At 59.7% G+C, this 19209-nt stretch overlaps 1 protein-coding gene across 2 annotated transcripts in view; it reads right to left on the reverse strand.

The window, feature by feature from the left end:
- Positions 1–975: 975 nt before the first annotated feature.
- Positions 976–19209, reverse strand: part of SCARA5 (scavenger receptor class A member 5) — a 37112-nt gene continuing 18878 nt past the window's right edge. For both annotated transcript variants that reach the window (XM_053937421.1, XM_053937422.1), the window contains exons 6-10: positions 17175–17255; positions 11010–11108; positions 7118–7180; positions 4477–4668; positions 976–1338 (exon numbers count right to left, since the gene is read on the reverse strand). In XM_053937421.1, the coding sequence (XP_053793396.1) occupies positions 1202–1338; positions 4477–4668; positions 7118–7180; positions 11010–11108; positions 17175–17255 (572 nt within the window). In that variant the 3' untranslated portion in view covers positions 976–1201. The remainder of the gene's footprint in view (positions 1339–4476; positions 4669–7117; positions 7181–11009; positions 11109–17174; positions 17256–19209) is intronic.

The following is a 19209-nucleotide window of genomic DNA, read 5'->3' on the forward strand; positions in this document are numbered from 1 at the left end:
CCTGTTTTTGGGGTCAGCCCCTGTTTTTGGGGTCAGCCCCTGTTTTAGGGTCAGTCCCTGTGTGTTTTGGGGTCAGTCCCTGTGTGTTTTGGGGTCAGTCCCTGTTTTTGGGGTCAGTCCCTATTTTAGGGTCAGCCCTGTGTGTTTTGGGGTCAGCCCTGTGTGTTTTGGGGTCAGCCCTGTGTGTTTTTGGGGTCAGTCCCTGTTTTAGGGTCAGCCCCTGTTTTTGGGGTCAGCCCTGTGTGTTTTGGGGTCAGCCCCTGTTTTAGGGTCAGTCCCTGTTTGTTTTGGGGTCAGTCCCTGTTTGTTTTGGGGTCAGTCCCTGTGTGTTTTAGGGTCAGCCCTGTGTGTTTTGGGGTCAGCCCCTGTGTGTTTTTGGGGTCAGTCCTGTTTTGGGGTCAGTCCCTGTGTGTTTTTAGGGTCAGTCCCTGTTTGTTTTGGGGTCAGTCCTGTTTTGGGGTCAGTCCCTGTGTGTTTTGGGGTCAGTCCCTGTGTGTTTTTGGGGTCAGCCCTGTGTGTTTTGGGGTCAGTCCTGTTTTTGGGGTCAGCCCCTGTGTGTTTTTGGGGTCAGTCCCTGTTTTTGGGGTCAGCCCCTGTTTTGGGGTCAGCCCCTGTGTGTTTTTGGGGTCAGCCCTGTGTGTTTTGGGGTCAGCCCCTGTTTTAGGGTCAGTCCCTGTGTGTTTTGGGGTCAGTCCCTGTTTGTTTTGGGGTCAGTCCCTGTGTGTTTTGGGGTCAGTCCCTGTTTGTTTTGGGGTCAGTCCCTGTGTGTTTTGGGGTCAGTCCCTGTTTGTTTTGGGGTCAGTCCCTGTGTGTTTTGGGGTCAGTCCCTGTTTTTGGGGTCAGTCCCTATTTTAGGGTCAGCCCTGTGTGTTTTGGGGTCAGCCCTGTGTGTTTTGGGGTCAGCCCTGTGTGTTTTTGGGGTCAGTCCCTGTTTTAGGGTCAGCCCCTATTTTAGGGTCAGCCCTGTGTGTTTTGGGGTCAGCCCCTGTTTTAGGGTCAGTCCCTGTGTGTTTTGGGGTCAGTCCCTGTGTGTTTTTGGGGTCAGTCCCGTTTTGGGGTCAGCCCTGTGTGTTTTGGGGTCAGCCCTGTGTGTTTTGGGGTCAGTCCCTGTGTGTTTTGGGGTCAGTCCCGTTTTGGGGTCAGTCCCTGTGTGTTTTAGGGTCAGTCCCGTTTTGGGGTCAGTCCCTGTGTGTTTTTGGGGTCAGTCCGTCCGGCAGCGCACGCCGGCGTCCTCGGCGTGGCCGCAGTTGGTGCGGCCCCATCCCGAGAAGCCGCAGAGCTCCAGGGACTCCTCGGAGCCCGAGCAGGAGACGTCGTCCATCCAGATCTTCCCGGAGCCTGCGGACACACGGACACCGCGGGGTTCCGGGATCCCAAAGGGAGGGAATTCCATGGGATCCCACACGGACACCGCGGGGTTCCGGGATCCCAAAGGGAGGGAATTCCATGGGATCCCGCACGGACACCACGGAGTTCTGGGATCCCAAAGGGAGGGAATTCCATGGGATCCCGCACGGACACCGCCGGGTTCTGGGATCCCAAAGGGATGGAATTCCGTGGGATCCCACACGGACACCACGGAGTTCTGGGATCCCAAAGGGAGGGAATTCCATGGGATCCCGCACGGACACCGCGGGGTTCCGGGATCCCAAAGGGATGGAATTCCATGGGATCCCGCACGGACACCGCCGGGTTCCGGGATCCCAAAAGGAGGGAATTCCATGGGATCCCGCACGGACACCGCGGGGTTCTGGGATCCCAAAGGGATGGAATTCCGTGGGATCCCACACGGACACCGCCGGGTTCCGGGATCCCAAACGGACACCGCGGGATTCCGGGATCCCACACAGACACCGCGGGGTTCCAGGATCCCAAAGGGATGGAATTCCATGGGATCTCGCATGGACACCACGGAGTTCTGGGATCCCAAAGGGATGGAATTCTGGGATCCCAAATGGACACTGCGGAACTCCAGGATCCCAAAGGGATGGAATTCCATGGGATCCCGCACGGACACCGTGGAATTCCGAGATCCCAAATGGACACCACAGAGCTCTGGGATCCAGCATGGAGGGAATACCATGGATCCCACACAGACACCATGGAATTCCGGGATCCCAGACACCGCGGAATTCCGGGATCCCAAAGGGACACCACGGAGCTCCGGGATCCCGCACGGACAATGCGGAATTCCGGGATCCCACACCGAGGGAATTCCATGGATCCCGCACAGACACCGTGGAGCTCTGGGATCCCAAACGGACGGAATTCCTGGGATTCCATAGCTATGGAATGCCATGGATCCCACAGGGCTGGAATTCCTGGGATCCCACAGGGCCGAGGGATCTGGAATATCCACGGAATATCCACAGAATATCCAGGGATCTGTCCGGCCCTGGAGACCCCGGAATGCTCCAGGCTGGGAGAGCTGGGAATGTGCAGCTGGATCGGGAAAGGATCCAGGGAATCCTTGGAGCCGCTTCCCGATCCCAAAGGGGCTCCAGGAGAGCTGGAATTTGGGGAAGGGCTGGAGGAGCCAGGGAATGGCTTCCAGTGGGAAAGGGGAGCTTGGGATTTTGGGATCTTGGGAAGGAATTCCCGGCTGGGCTGGAATTCCCAGAGAATCCCTGGATCCCTGGCAGTGTCCAAGGGTGGTTTTGGATTACCCTGGCATCGTGGGAAGTGTCCCTGGGATGGGATGGAAGGTCCATGGATCCCATCCCAAACCATTCCGGGATTCTGGGATCGAGGACACTCAGGATCCATCCTGAGGGACTTTTATGGGATTTGGGGATGGAAAAAATCCCTGCCTGGAGTCCCGAATTCCCAGAGAATTCCCAAAATTCCTTCTCCAGGAGGAATCGGGATGGGGATGGATCCAATCCCGGGTTGGCAGAGCCGGGAATGGAGGGAATTCCCTGGAAAGGGGAGCCTGGGGTGGGATTTGGGCCGGAATTCCCGGCTGGGCCGGAATTCCCAGAGAATCCCTGGATCCCGGGCAGTGTCCCAGGACAGACGGATGGAGCCGTGGGGGGAGGACACATCCCGAGGTCTCCTGAGGCGGGAGTGAGGGACAGCAGCTCCGGAAGGTTCCGGCCGCGCTCCCGGAGGCCGGAGCCCTGAGGAATTACGGGATCTCCATCCCGGCACGGGATCCCCGGGATCATCCGTCCCACCCCCATCCCCCAGACCCCAAATCCCAAATCCCCGTCCCGGGGAACATCTCCCGGAGCTCCAGCGGGGTCGGGAAGGTCCCGGTTCCCCGCGGGTTCCTCGGGATGGTGACGTTCCTGATCCCGGTCCCACTCCCGATGCTGATCCCGATCCCAGTCCTGATCCCGATCCCAGTCCTGATCCCAATCCCAAACCTGGTCCCAATCCCAATCCCGATCCCTATCCCCATCCCGATCCTGGTCCTGATCCCGATCCCAATCCCAATCCCAATCTAAATCCCGATTCCAATCCTGATCCCGATCCTGTTCCTGATCCCGATCCCGATCCCAGTCCTGGTCCTGATCCTGGTCCCGATCCTGATCCCAATCCCGATCCCAATCCCCATCCCTATCCCGGTCCTGATCCCCATCCCAATCCCGATCCCGGTCCCAATCCCCATCCTGGTCCTGATCCCCATCCCAATCCTGATTACAATCCTGATCCCCATCTCGATTCCGTTCCTGATCCCAATCCCCATCCCGATCCCCATCCCGATCCCGGTCCCAATCCCCATCCCGGTCCCGATCCCGATCCCAATCCCGATTCCGTTCCTGATCCCCATCCCCATCCCCATCCCCATCCCCATCCCCATTCCCATCCCAATCCCAATCCCGATCCCGATCCCAATCCCGATCCTGATCCTGTTCCCGTTCCCGATCCCGATCCCGATTCTGTTCCTGATCCCAATTCCCATACCAATCCCGATCCCAATCCCGATTCCGATCCCGATCCCGGTCCCCATCCCGGTCCCGATCCCCATCCCAATCCTGATTCCGTTCCTGATCCCAATCCCCATCCCAATCCCGATCCCAATCCCGTTCCCGATCCTGTTCCCCATCCCAATCCCGATCCCGATCCCAATCCTGATCCTGGTCCCCATCCCAATCCCGATCCCCATCCCGATCCCGATCCCGCTCCCGGTCCCCATCCCAATCCCAATCCCGATCCCTATCCCGATCCTGCTCCCAATCCCCATCCCGATCCCGATCCTGATCCCGGTCCCATGGCAATCCCATTCCCGATCCCGATCCTTGTTCCCCATCCCAATCCCAATCCCCCTCCTGATCCCCATCCTGATACCAATCCTGATCCCGATCCCGATCCCGATCCGGTCCCAATCCCGATCCCGATCCCAATCCCGATCCCGTTCCCGTTCCCGTTCCCGATCCCGATCCCGATCCCCATCCCGTTCCCGATCCCAATCCCGTTCCCGATCCCCGTTCCCGCTCCCTCTCCCGCTCGCGCTCCCGCGGCGCTGCGCACCTTGGCCGAAGCGCGCCATGCGGAAGACGTCGGCGGCGCCGGGGAAGCCGAGCATGCGGCACGCCACGTCGCCGTCGCGCCCGTCCCAGCCGTCGTCGCAGACCGAGCCCCAGCGGCGCTCGTGGAAGATCTCCAGGCGCCCCTCGTGCGCCCCCGAGCCGTTCACCAGCCGCACCGAGCCCTCGGCCGGGGCTGCGCCGGGGACAGCGCCGGGGACAGAGACCGTGGGGACAGAGCCAGGGACAGCGTCAGGGAGAGAGCCAGGGACAGAGACTGTGGGGACAGAGACCGTGGGGACAGAGCCAGGGACAGCGTCAGGGAGAGAGCCAGGGACAGAGACTGTGGGGACAGAGCCAGGGACAGCGTCAGGGACAGCGCCGGGGACAGAGACCGTGGGGACAGAGCCAGGGACAGAGACCGTGGGGACAGAGCCAGGGACAGCGTCAGGGAGAGAGCCAGGGACAGAGACTGTGGGGACAGAGACCGTGGGGACAGAGCCAGGGACAGAGCCAGGGACAGAGCCAGGGACAGAGACCGTGGGGACAGAGCCAGGGACAGTGTCAGGGACAGAGCCAGGGACAGAGACCGTGGGGACAGAGCCAGGGACAGCGTCAGGGACAGCGTCAGGGAGAGAGCCAGGGACAGAGACTGTGGGGACAGAGCCAGGGACAGAGACCGTGGGGACAGAGCCAGGGACAGTGTCAGGGACAGAGCCAGGGACAGAGACCGTGGGGACAGAGCCAGGGACAGTGTCAGGGACAGCGTCAGGGAGAGAGCCAGGGACAGAGACTGTGGGGACAGAGCCAGGGACAGAGACTGTGGGGACAGAGCCAGGGACAGAGACTGTGGGGACAGAGCCAGGGACAGCGTCAGGGACAGCGTCAGGGAGAGAGCCAGGGACAGAGACTGTGGGGACAGAGCCAGGGACAGCGTCAGGGACAGCGCCGGGGACAGAGACCGTGGGGACAGAGCCAGGGACAGAGACCGTGGGGACAGAGCCAGGGACAGCGTCAGGGAGAGAGCCAGGGACAGAGACTGTGGGGACAGAGCCAGGGACAGAGCCAGGGACAGAGCCAGGGACAGAGACCGTGGGGACAGAGCCAGGGACAGTGTCAGGGACAGAGCCAGGGACAGAGACCGTGGGGACAGAGCCAGGGACAGCGTCAGGGACAGCGTCAGGGAGAGAGCCAGGGACAGAGACTGTGGGGACAGAGCCAGGGACAGAGACCGTGGGGACAGAGCCAGGGACAGAGACCGTGGGGACAGAGCCAGGGACAGTGTCAGGGACAGCGTCAGGGAGAGAGCCAGGGACAGAGACTGTGGGGACAGAGCCAGGGACAGAGACTGTGGGGACAGAGCCAGGGACAGCGTCAGGGACAGCGCCGGGGACAGAGACCGTGGGGACAGAGCCAGGGACAGTGTCAGGGACAGCGCCGGGGACAGCGTCAGGGACAGCGTCAGGGACAGAGCCAGGGACAGAGACCGTGGGGACAGAGCCAGGGACAGTGTCAGGGACAGCGCCGGGGACAGCGTCAGGGACAGAGCCAGGGACAGAGCCAGGGACAGAGACCGTGGGGACAGAGCCAGGGACAGCAGCCATGGTGGCATCATCCATGGTGACAGCCGCAGGGGTTGTGACATCCCCAGGCATGGCGCCATCTCCAAGGGATGGTTCCATCCATGCCGCCATTCCCAAGGGATGGTTCCATCCATGCCGCCATTCCCAAGGGATGGTTCCATCCATGGTCCCATTCCCAAGGGATGGTTCCATCCATGTCGCCATTCCCAAGGGATGGTTCCATCCATGGTCCCATTCCCAAGGGATGGTTCCATCCATGCCGCCATTCCCAAGGGATGGTTCCATCCGTGTCGCCATTCCCAAGGGATGCTCCTGGCCCACCCTGGAGCATCTCCCGTGGCTCCTCCGTGGGGAAGAAGCACCAGCTGAGGCACCCCAGGGGACGCTGGAACATTCCCAGGCTGGGGTTGGGAATGTCCAGCCATGGGTGGGAATGTCTCCAGGCTGGAATGTCCCTGGAATTCCATGGAAAATGTCCCCAGGCTGGGGTGTCCCTGGGATTCCATGGGAAATGTCCCCAAGGAGTGACGTCCCTGGGATTCCATGGGGAATGTCCCCAAACTGGATGTCCCTGGAATTCCAGGAGAAATGTCCCCAAGGAGCAACATCCTTGGAATGCCAGGGGGAATGTCCCCAGGCTGGGGTGTCCCTGGAATTCCATGGGGAATGTCCCCAGGCTGGGGTGTCCTTGGAATTGCATGGGGAATGTCCCCAAGGAGTGACATCCCTGGAATTCCATGGGGAATGTCCCCAGGCTGGGATGTCCTTGGAATTCCATGCGGAATGTCCCCAAGGAGCAACATCCCTGGAATTCCATGGGGAATGTCCCCAAGGAGCGACTTGAGGACACCTCCGGCATTCCCGCCCTCCTCCCTCCGCCATTCCCGGTCCTTTCCCGTTCCCGCTGTCCCTCCCACCTTCCCCGGCTCCGGCTCCCCCTGGCCCGGGCAGGAGAACCCCGGGATGGTTTTCCCAGCCTGGGGAATTCCTCTTTGCAGCAGGAATTTCCCCTCCCCGGGCTCCCAATTCCCAAAAAAAGCTCCCCAGGATGCGGGAACTCACCGGTGCCACCAGCAGCTCCTCGGTCCCCCTTGTCCCCCTTGTCCCCCTTGGGGCCGCGCTCGCCTGCCGAGAGAAGAGCCGGAACTCTTGGGATTTCCCAAAATCGGGAAATCCCAAAAATCCCCCGGGAGCCCGTCCTGCGGGCGGAGGGCAGGCGAAGGAATTCCAGGTGCTCCCGGAATTCCTGACTGCAGATCCCGTCAAGGGCAGCAAAAGCCTGGATTTCGGGGTGAAATTCCCAATTTGGGGGCGGAAAATCCCCTTCGGGGCTAAAAACGCCTCATTTGGGGGCGAGGGATGGGCATTCCCAAATCCCTGCGGAGGCACCAAGCCGGCATCCATGGAAACGGGCGAGGCCAGGGGGTCGGGAGCAGCTGGATAAACATTCCCACCCCTTGGATATCCCGGGAATGATCCAATATCCCAGAGCTGCTTTAATATCCCGTTAATGACCTCACTAACGAGCGAGCCCGGACATTCCTTGGCTCTGCCGGAGCCTCCTCCTCCCTCATTCCCAGCTTTTCCAGGCGGGACTGGAGACTTGGATTTGCTGATCCCGGCTTGGCCAAGCCTGGCCCGATCCCAAGGAAAAGCTCAGGGATGCTCCGGCCTCCGGGAACAACAAACAACACCCGAAAATCCGGGAGAAAGGAAAACACGGGACATGAAACGATCCCAAAAAAGGCAGAGCTGGGCAGGAAATTCCGGCCCTCGCCCTGGGAGGCTCCGGGAGAGCGGGATTGGTCCCGCGGGATGTGTGGGATGGGGGAAAGGGCCTGGAGCTGATGGGATCCAGATGGAAACGCCTGGGAATGGGGCCAGGGATGCAGCTCCCGGCTCGGGATGGGGTCGGGACGCTGGAGCAGCCCCTGCTCCTCACATCCAGAAATCGGGATCGGGAAGCGGCAATTCCGGGCTTGGGGTGGGTTTGTCCCCAAAGAGGGGCGGGAGAGAGGTTGGAGCGATCCCGGGAAACGGATTTGTCCTGGGATGATCCCGAAGTCGGGGCAGCAGGAAAAGGGGGACGGCCCCACCTGCGGAGCTGCTCCAGCTCCGGGACCCTGACTCGGGAAGGAGAAATTCCAGAGGAGGCCGTGGAGATCTGCTGGATCCCGGCTGGGAGAGCTGGGAATGTTCCCCTGGATCGGGGACGGATCCAGGGAATCCTTGGAGCTGCTCCCCGATCCCAAAGGGGCTCCAGGAGAGCTGGAATTTGGGGAAGGGCTGGAGGGCCAGGAGCCAGGGAATGGCTTCCAGTGGGAAAGGGGAGCTTGGGATTTTGGGATCTTGGGAAGGAATTCCTGGCTGGGCTGGAATTCCCAGAGAATCCCTGGCAGTGTCCCAGCAAAGGTTGCAGCAGCCTGGGCTCGTGGTATGTGGAAAAGGATTCCCGTCCTAAAATCCCAAATCCCCGACTTGTCCCGGTTTCCATCACCTCTCCGAGGGCAGCAGCGATCCGGGAATCCCGGAATGGTTTGGCTGGGAAGGGACCTTCAATCCCACCCCATTCCAACCCCGACACTTCCCGCTCTTCCCAGGGTGCTCCGACCTCTCCCGGGACATTCCCAGGGATCCAGGGGCAGCCACGGCTTCTCCGTCTCCTTCCTCCCCCCTTTTCCCAACTCTCCCCTCTTCCCAGGAATTTCCTGGTGGGAATAACTCGGTGACTTCACCTCCTGAGGTGTCGGGGCTGGAGAAGATCCCCAAAAATGGGATCAAATTCCCCGAGATCCTGGAGGGAGCCTCGGGGCTGGGACAGAGCCCGGGAATTCGGGAGAAGCCTCTCCCGCTCCGTCCCGCCCGGGGCCTTCCCCCAGTGACCATCAAAGCGTTCCAGGCCCTTTTCCCATCTTTTTTTTTTTTGGGATTGGGCACAAAACATAGGCCCAGACACAGTGACAGAGACCCTCAGCTCTTCCCATGGATCTGCAGGGATGGATGGGTCCCAAAATCTCAGGAAAAGCCCCAGGAGAATCCTCCAGTCCCCGTTTTCCCAGGTGGAATCCGGTTCTGGCTCCAGGAACATTCCCAGAAAACTCCGCCCTGGGGATGTTCCGGAAGGAATCTTCTCTTATCCCCTCAAATTTTCCCTAAATTCCGACCCCACCTTGTATTTTTCCTGCTCTTTCCTCCTGAGCGTATTCCCTGCACGACCTTGTCCGTGGAAAAGCAGGGAGGGCGGGCCTGCCCTCGCTTCCCAGGATAATTTTTCCCACTTGGAAATGAGGAAAAAAATCCTCCACTGGGGTCATTTTGAGGAAAAATCCATCGAAAATGGGAAAATACCAAGGAGGAAAAGGACTCGGAGCCGCTCCCGGCGAGGTTTAAACCTGGGATTTTCCATGAGGAGGCTCCTGCACACCTAAAACCCCCACCCCGGGATTCCTGGGATGCAATTCCCGCGGAACCGAGGGCTCCTGTGCTCGGCGGGAAGTCCTTGGAGAAGGGTCCTGCAGAAATCCGGGATTTAAGGCAAAGCCTGGCTTTGGATCCGTGCCCGGCTCCGGGCCTGTTTCCCGTAAATTCCAGAGAATCCCATAAACTGCCCGAATGCTGCCAGAGGGGTTGGGATTTCATTGGAAAAGGGGTCGGATGAAGCCCCGGATCCGACATTCCCCACCTCCGGGGGACAGCTGGGACACTGTGGGACACCTGGGATGGGACCTGGGAATGGCTTGGAGCTTTTCATGGAATTGTTGAGGTTGGAAAAGCCCTCAGAGGCCATCGGGTCCAGGGGTGGGGCCCCCATTCCCGAGGGATCCAAATCCGTGGGGACGTGCCGCTCGGAGATGCGGATCAGGGGTGGGAATGGCTGGACTCGGAGGACTTTTCCAGCCTCAACAATTCCATGATTCCTTGGCCAGCAAATCCGGCATCGGGCCGGCGAATCCCAACCCAGCCAGCCGGGGATTTTTGGGATCATTTTCTGGATTTAAGGAGCTCTTGGCGTGGGCCAGTGAGAAAATCCCGACGTTCCTGGTGCTCCGGGGATGTGTCCAGGGGTTTTCCAACCTCCTGGAGCAAGCTGGGATAGTGGAAGATGTGGAAGGGCGTGGAATTCAAGGATCTTTAGGGTTCCTTCCCACCCAATCCCAATCCCAATCCCAATCCCATCCCGATCCCGATCCCAATTCCAATTCCAATCCCAATTCCAATTCCAATCCCAATTCCAATTCCAATTCCAATTCCAATCCCAATCCTAATCCCAATCCCAATCCTAATCCCAATCCCAATTCCAATTCCAATCCCAATTCCAATTCCAATTCCAATTCCAATCAGAATCCCAATTCCAATTCCAATTCCAATTCCAATTCCAATCCCAATCCCAATTCCAATCCCAATCCCAATCCCAAACCCCTCCAGGTTTCTGTTCCCTACAACTCCCAGCTCTTCCCGGCGTGTTTTCCCTTCCTGCCTCCCCAGCAGGAATTTTGAGGCACAAAGGGCATTTTTGGGGGGTTTTCAATCCTGGTTCTGGTGGCAGCCGGGAATTTCCCATCCCAGGTGTCCAGGGACGGCCGTGTCCCGCTAAATCCCGACTTCCCACTCCCACAGTTTTCCCAGGGGGATGGGAAACCGCAGCGAGCCTGGAACGCCCCGGGAAACAGCCAGGAGATTATTCCCAAATCCCTGCCGGGGCCAGGCGCGGGAGCACAGCCCGGGAGGTCCCCACGGAGCCCCACGGAACGGGAGCACATCCCAAATCCACCCGTTCCCTCCGCGGCGGAACGCTGTGGGCGCGGGGATTGTCGGGATTCCCGTTCCTGCGGGAGATCCGCGTGGTTCCCGAGCCAGAGGATCCCCCCGGTCTCCCTCCCGGGGCTCCGGCCCTCGCCCCGGGATCTCCAGAGCCCGTCCGCTCCCGGATCCCCGCCGGGATCCGCGCCCCTACCTTTGAATCCGCGCGTTCCCGCGGGACCGCGAGGGCCGAGCTCTCCCTGGTCCCCCTTCAATCCGCGCGGGCCGGGCGGTCCCCGCTCCCCGGGCAGCCCTGGAATGAGGACCAGGACACAAAATGAGCCGGCTCCGGCAGAATTCCGCAATCCCGATGGGCCTGGGAGCTCCAGGAGACCCCGGGTTCATCCGGCCCATCCTTCTCCTGCGCTTCCCCGGGAGCCAGGGCGGATTTATCCGGGTGCCGAGGAATTTCCGAGCATCCTTCGGCCGGGATGCAAAGCTGGAGAACAAGGAAGGAAAACCAGGATCCATCCCAAGGAATCGGGATGTGTCCCCCGAGAGCCCCAGGTCTCCGGAATCCGTGTTGTCCAAGGGGTTGGATGTGTGTTGGAGAAGGAGGTGGATGGAACCCCCGGTGTGAGCGTTCCCCAACTCCGGGAGGTGGGAACTGGGGCTGGAGTTTGGGAATTCCTTCACAGGGGACACAGCTGAACCTTGGCGGTCACCTCCATCCACATGGACCTGGACTCGGACCCAGATCTGACCTGGACCTGGACCTGGACCTGGACCTGGACCTGGACCCGGACCCAGATCTGATCTGCTCCTGGACCTGGATCTGGACCTGGACCTGGACCTGGACCTTGGCCTGATCTGGATCTGGATCTGCTCCTGGACCTGGACCTGGACCTGGATCTGCTCCTAGACCTGGACCTGGACGTGGACCTGGACCTGGACCTGGATTTGGATCTGCTCCTAGACCTAGACCTGGACCTGGATTTGGATCTGCTCCTAGACCTAGACCTGGACCTGGATTTGGATCTGCTCCTAGACCTGGACCTGGACATGGATTTGGATCTGCTCCTAGACCTGGACCTGGACATGGATCTGGACCTGGACCAAGACCCAGATCTGGACCGGATCTGCTCTTGGACCTGGACCTGGACCTGGATCCGGACCTGGACCTGGACCTGGACCTGGACCCGGACCCAGATCTGATCTGCTCCTGGACCTGGACCTGGACCTGGACCTGGACCTGGACGTGGATCTGGACCTGGACGTGGATCTGGACCTGGACGTGGATCTGGATCTGGACCTAGGCCTGGATCTGCATCTGCTCCTGCATCTGGATCTGGATCTGCTCCTGGACCTCGACCTGGACATGGATCTGCTCCAAGACCTGGACCTGGACCTAGACCTGGACCTGGACCTGGATTTGGATCTGCTCCTGGACCTGGATCTGCTCCTGGACCTGGACCTGGACCTGGATGTGGACCTGGACCCAGACCCAGATCTGGACCTGGACCTGGACCTGGGCTGGGATCTGGATCTGGTCCTGGACCTGGACCTGGACCTGGACCCAGATCTGGACCTGGACCTGGACAGATCTGGACCTGGACCTGGACCTGGACCTGGGCTGGGATCTGGATCTGGACCTGGACCCGGACCTGGACCTGGACCTGGACAGATCTGGACCTGGACCTGGACCTGGACCTGGACCTGGGCCGGGATCTGGATCTGGTCCTGGTCCCAGACCTTGACCTGGATCCACTTGTGGATCTGATCCTGGACCTGGACCTGGTCCTGAACCTGGACCTGGATCCGGGCCTGCATCTGGACTTGGATCTGGACCTGGACCTGCATCCGGACCTGGGCCCCAGCCAGGACCTGGATCCGGATCCGGATCTGGATCTGGACTTGGATCTGGACCTGGACCTGCATCCAGTCCTGGACCCCAGCCAGGACCTGGATCTGGATCTGGATCTGGATCTGGACTTGGATCTGGACCTGGACCTGCATCCGGACCTGGGCCCCAGCTGGGACCTGGATCTGGATCTGGATCTGGATCCAGGTGTGGCTCCAGGGTGGGGGGAAGGATCCTGTGCCAGAGACGGGATCTGCTGGCACCGGGGACGATCCCGGGGGAGAGATCCAGCAGGGACTGATCCCGGGGATGATCCCATGGAGCGATCCAGCAGGGAGTGATCCCGGGGATGATCCCATGGAGCGATCCAGCAGGGACTGATCCCGGGGATGATCCCATGGAGCGATCCAGCAGGGAGTGATCCCAGGGATGATCAATGGGAGCGATCCAGCAGGGACTGATCCCGGGGATGATCCCATGGAGCGATCCAGCAGGGACTGATCCCGGGGATGATCCCATGGAGCGATCCAGCAGGGACTGATCCCGGGGATGATCCCAAGGAGCGATCCAGCAGGGAGTGATCCCGGGGATGATCCATGGGAGCAATCCAGCAGGGACTGATCCCGGGGATGATCCCATGGAGCGATCCAGCAGGGAGTGATCCCGGGGATGATCCCATGGAGCGATCCAGCAGGGAGTGATCCCGGGGATGATCCATGGGAGCGATCCATCAGGGAGTGATCCCGGGGATGATCCCATGGAGCGATCCAGCAGGGACTGATCCCGGGGATGATCCCATGGAGCGATCCAGCAGGGAGTGATCCCGGGGATGATCCCATGGAGCGATCCAGCAGGGACTGATCCCGGGGATGATCCCATGGAGCGATCCAGCAGGCACTGATCCCGGGGATGATCCCATGGAGCGATCCAGCAGGGAGTGATCCCGGGGATGATCCCATGGAGGGATCCCTGGATCCCCTGGGCCCTGCTGCTCCCGCCCTTCCTGGGCCGGGCTTTTCCAAACTTCGTCACCATTTTCCTCCGGTTTACGAGATAAAAAAATCCTCCAGGAGGAATTCCAGCCCCAGCTCCGGCGGGGATTATCCCCAGCTCCAACATTTCCCTGCTGTGCCCATCCTGAGGAGGGATCAGGACCTGGATTTCGGCGTGGCGGGGGCAAGAGGGTGGATTTTCCATGGAAATGGGGATTTTCCAGGGATACACCTGAACTCGACCTTCTCGGATCCAAAGGGTCGTGCCTGCATCCTGAAAAACTCCGGGAAAAGACCTAAAAATCGTGGCTCTTCCCACAACTCCTCCTGAAGGTGGACCCTCCTGGGATTGCTTTGTTTTTCTGTTTGAATAAGAAAAAAAAAAAAAAAAAACGGGGGAAAAAAAAGGGAAAACCAGGGAAAAGAGCCAATGTAATTCCGAGGGCTGTTACACCCAAGAAAAACAGCCACGGGTCCGTCAGCGCCAGAAATTCCAGCTGGAGGGAGAGGGAACACGGGCAGCTGCAGGGGCTGGCCGAGGGAGATCGGATTTCCAGGCTGGCTCTGCCTCGCTGGGCTGGGCCTGGGAAGGAGCGATCCCAAAATCCCAGGGTTTGAGCCCAAAGCAGTCCCAGCAAGGCCGCGGTGCCTCAGAATCCTTGGAGCAGAGGATTCCAGGCGTGGATCTGGAGCTGGGGCTGGAGCTGGGTCCGGGTCTGGATCTGAGTCTGGGCCCAGATTTGGATCTGGGTCTGAGTCTGGGTCTGGATCTGGATCTAGGTCAGGATCTTGGTCTGGGTCTGGGTCTGGGTCTGGATCTAGGTCCAGATCTGGGTCTGGGTCTGGGTCTGGGTCTGGATCTGGATCTAGGTCAGGATCTTGGTCTGGGTCTGGGTCAGAATCTTATTCTGGGTTTGGGTCTAGGTCGAGATCTGAGTCTGGATATGGTTCTGGGGCTGGAGCTGGAGCTGGAGCTGGGTCTGGTTCTGGTTTTGATTCTGGTTCTGGGTCTGGAGCTGGATCAGGATCTTGGTCTGGGTCTGGGTCTAGGTCTGGATCTGGATCTGGATCTGGATCTGGGTCTGGATCAGGGTCTGGGTCTGGATCTGGAACTGGAACTGGATCTGGGTCTGGATCTGGATCTAGTTCTGGTTCTGGGTCTGGATCTGGATCTGGGTCTGGGTCTAGGTCTGGATCTGGATCTGGATCTGGATCTGGGTCTGGAGCTGGAGCTGGAGCTGCCTCTGACATCCAGAGTTCTGTGGGGTGGATTTGGAGCAGGGGATAACAGGGATTGGTCTGGATCTGGCCCTGGACCTGGTCCTGGTCCTGGACCTGGACCTGGACCTGAATCCAGACCTGATCCTGAAACTGGTCCTGGTCCTGGATCTGGACCTGGTCTTGAACCTGGATGTGGATCCAGATCTGAATCTGGACCTGAATCTGCTCCTGGACCTTGACCAGGTCTCGCACATTGAACTGGACACAGATCTGGGTCGACATCTGGGCCTGGACTTGGGCCTTCACCTGGGCTTAGATCTGGACCTGAACCTGGACCCAAACTTTGACCTGGATGTGAGACCTGGACCTGGTCCTGGACCTTGACCTGGACCTGGAGCCACATCTGGGCCTGGATCTGGACCTGGATGTGAGTCCAAACCCAGACCTGGACCTGGTCCTGGACCTTGACCTGGACCTGGAGCCACATCTGGGCCTGGATCTGGACCTGGATCTGAATCCAAACCCAGACCTGGACCTGGTCCTGGACCTTGACCTGGACCCGGAGCCACATCTGGGCCTGGATCTGGACCTGGATGTGAATCCAAACCCAGACCTGGACCTGGTCCTGGACCTTGACCTGGACCCACATCTGGGCCTGGATCTGGACCTGGATGTGAATCCAAACCCAGACCTGGACCTGGTCCTGGACCTTGACCTGGACCTGGAGCCACATGTGGGCCTGGATCTGGACCTGGATGTGAGTCCAAACCCAGACCTGGACCTGGTCCTGGACCTTGACCTGGACCCGGAGCCACATCTGGGCCTGGATCTGGACCTGGATGTGAATCCAAACCCAGACCTGGACCTGGTCCTGGACCTTGACCTGGACCTGGAGCCACATCTGGACTGGGATCTGGACCTGGATGTGAGTCCAAACCCAGACCTGGACCTGGTCCTGGACCTTGACCTGGAGCCACATCTGGGCCTGGACCTGGACCTGGATGTGAATCCAAACCCAGACCTGGACCTGGTCCTGGACCTTGACCTGGACCTGGAGCCACATGTGGGCCTGGATCTGGACCTGGATGTGAATCCAAACCCAGACCTGGACCTGGTCCTGGACCTGGACCTGGAGCCACATCTGGGCCTGGACCTGGACCTGGATGTGAATCCAAACCCAGACCTGGACCTGGACCTTGACCTGGACCTGGAGCCACATCTGGGCCTGGACCTGGACCTGGATGTGAATCCAAACCCAGACCTGGACCTGGTCCTGGACCTTGACCTGGAGCCACATCTGGGCCTGGACCTGGACCTGGATGTGAATCCAAACCCAGACCTGGACCTGGACCCGGAGCCACATCTGGGCCTGGACCTGGACCTGGATGTGAGTCCAAACCCAGACCTGGACCTGGACCTTGACCTGGACCTGGAGCCACATGTGGGCCTGGATCTGGACCTGGATGTGAATCCAAACCCAGATCTGGACCTGGTCCTGGACCTTGACCTGGACCCACATCTGGACTGGGATCTGGACCTGGATGTGAATCCAAACCCAGATCTGGACCTGGTCCTGGACCTTGACCTGGACCCACATCTGGACTGGGATCTGGACCTGGATGTGAATCCAAACCTGGTCCTGGCGCTGGCCCTGGAGCTCCATCCTGCGGGATCCCAGCGGATCCCTGCTCCCGGCGGGATGGATCCCGTCACCTCCGCGGGACAGGGCTGTCCCCGGGGGGATCCTGCCCCACCTCCGTGCCATTCCCGGCCCTTGGAAGCACAGCAGCATTCCCAGGTTTCCCTCAAATCAGAAACAGCTGGAGCCAAGTCTTCCTCGGGGTGGGAATGTCCTCTGCTGGCTCCCAATGGAATTCCTCCCCAAAACAATGGAATTAAGAAGGGGGGGGGATGGGAAAATCGGCACTGCTGACGTTGGAAAAAGAAAATTCTGGAAAAATCTTGGGAGCCAAGGCCCCTCTGCCGGGTTCCCGGGATCTGCCGGAGGGATCCAGCAGCAATTCCAGCCCTGGTGCCTTGGAAGGCTCACTCTGGGCATGGGGCGGCCAATTCCCGCTCCAGCCTGGCTGGGACACCCTGGAAATCTGGGAATAACAGCGTGGATTTCCCGGAGCCGGGTGGGCGATGACGTTTTCCCCCTCCAGGATGGGCGTTCCAGGATCCATCCTCGTGTCCCTCAGGAGCTGGGACATCCCAAGGGACGGGATGTTGGGTTTGGGTCAGCCGGGTTATTTCAGGATGGGATTTTGGGGGATTTTGTGGACACCGGGAACGTTTTCCTTACCTCGGAGCCCGGGAAGGCCGGGAAGGCCGGGCTCTCCCTCCATCCCTTCCGTGCCTCGGTCTCCTTTGGGTCCCGGCGGCCCTGGAACACAACGGGAATCACATCCCGGAGTCGGGAATGTGCAGCAGGAGCGGGAGAGCCAGGGATCGCCGAGAAACGCGGGAACAAAGCGGGCACAAATCTGCCGGGGCAGTTCTCCATGGTTTTGAACTTCCGGGATTTGTTTGGGTCTTAAATTCCAAACATGGATTCCACCAACCTGCTCCAAGTGCCAGGAAAATTCACCTGGAAGCTCCACCTTGAGCGGGACTCTGGGAATTTTCCTTTAGACCAAGATTTCCCAAGGAAATCATTGCAAGAAATCAGGGAAAATACTCATTTTGGGAATGCTCACAGAATCCTGGAATTTTGGGGGCTGGAAAGGATTTTAAGGATCATCCAAGGGCAGGGACACTTTCCATTTGTCCAGCTGGGATGATCCTCTGGGAATTCTGGAGATGACCCTTGAGGAGAGGATTGACAGCAGGATTTCGGTAAAATCCCAGGAACGCGCAGGAAATCCCAATCCCAGTTTTTTTTATCCCTCACCCCGCAAAGGGTCAAATCCCAAAAGCTGAAAAATAATCGGGAGCCAAAAGAATGGGAAGAAGGAATTTGAAGAGAAAAATAATGGGGGGAAAAAAAAATATTCCCGGGATAAGAGAAAACAGGGCAGGGAGAGGCCGGGAAGGGTCATTCCCACCCATGCCGGGGGAGGACCGGGAAGTGTTTTCCCGGAAATCCTAAAAGCCGGGAACTCGGGAAGCTGAGATCCAAGCAGAAAAGAGCAGGGATGTGTTTTAATGGATCAGGAATTGGGATCTGGGAACGTTCTGAAGGAATCCGTGAGATCCGGAGTGGGATCCGGAGTGGGACCTGCAGCGGGATCCGCAGTGGGATCCAGAGTGGGATCCACAGTAGGATCCAGAGTGGGATCCGCAGTGGGATCCAGAGTGGGATCCAGAGTGGGATCCGCAGTAGGATCTGGAGTGGGATCCTCAGTGGGATCCAGAGTGGGATCCACAGTAGGATCTGGAGTGGGATCCTCAGTGGGATCCAGAGTGGGATCCACAGCAGGATCCGGAGTGGGATCCGCAGTGGGATCCAGAGTGGGATCCAGAGTGGGATCCGCAGTGGGCTCTGCAGTGGGATCTGCAGTGGGATCCGCAGTGGGATCTGCAGTGGGATCCGCAGTGGGATCCGCAGTGGGATCCTGACCCACGTCGAGGTTGGGGAACATCCCGGGCCGGAGACGGTTTGGGATAGGAAAGGGCGATGGGAAATATGGAATTCCTGGCCCTGGCTGAGTCTTCCCCGGGGAATGAACAGCGCCGGGGCTGAGGGGATGGAGGGACGGACCCCGGAGGGATGGACCCCGGATCCCAGGGATGGACCCCAGATCCGGGGAATGAGCCCCAGATCCCGGGAATGGACTGTGGATCCTGGGAACGGACCCCAGATCCAGGGAATGAGCCCCAGATCCCAGGGGTGGACCCCAGATCCGGGGAATGGACTCTGGATCCTGGGAATGGACCCCAGATACTGGGGAGGGACCACAGATCCTGGGAATGAGCCCCAGATCCCAGGGATGGACTCCAGATCCCTGGGATGGATGCTGGATCCCAGGGATGGACTCTGGATCCCGGGAATGAACCCCAGACCCTTGGGATGGACCCCAAACCTTGGGCTGAACCCCAGACCCTTGGGATGGATCCCAGACCTTGGGATGGATCCCAGACTTTGGGATGGACCCCAGACCCCAGGGATGGATCCCAGACTTTGGGATGGATCCCAGACCCTTGGGATGGATCCCAGACCCTTGGGATGGATCCCAGACTTTGGGATGGATCCCAGACCCTTGGGATGGATCCCAGATCCCAGGGATGGACCCCAAACCTTGGGATGAATCCCAGACCCTTGGGATGGACCCCAAACCTTGGGATGAATCCCAGACCCTTGGGAAGGACCACAGACCTTGGGATGGATCCCAGACCTT

Source organism: Vidua chalybeata, chromosome 3 (genome assembly GCF_026979565.1).
Source record: "Vidua chalybeata isolate OUT-0048 chromosome 3, bVidCha1 merged haplotype, whole genome shotgun sequence".
In the NCBI taxonomy this organism is placed as follows: Eukaryota; Metazoa; Chordata; class Aves; order Passeriformes; family Viduidae; genus Vidua; species Vidua chalybeata.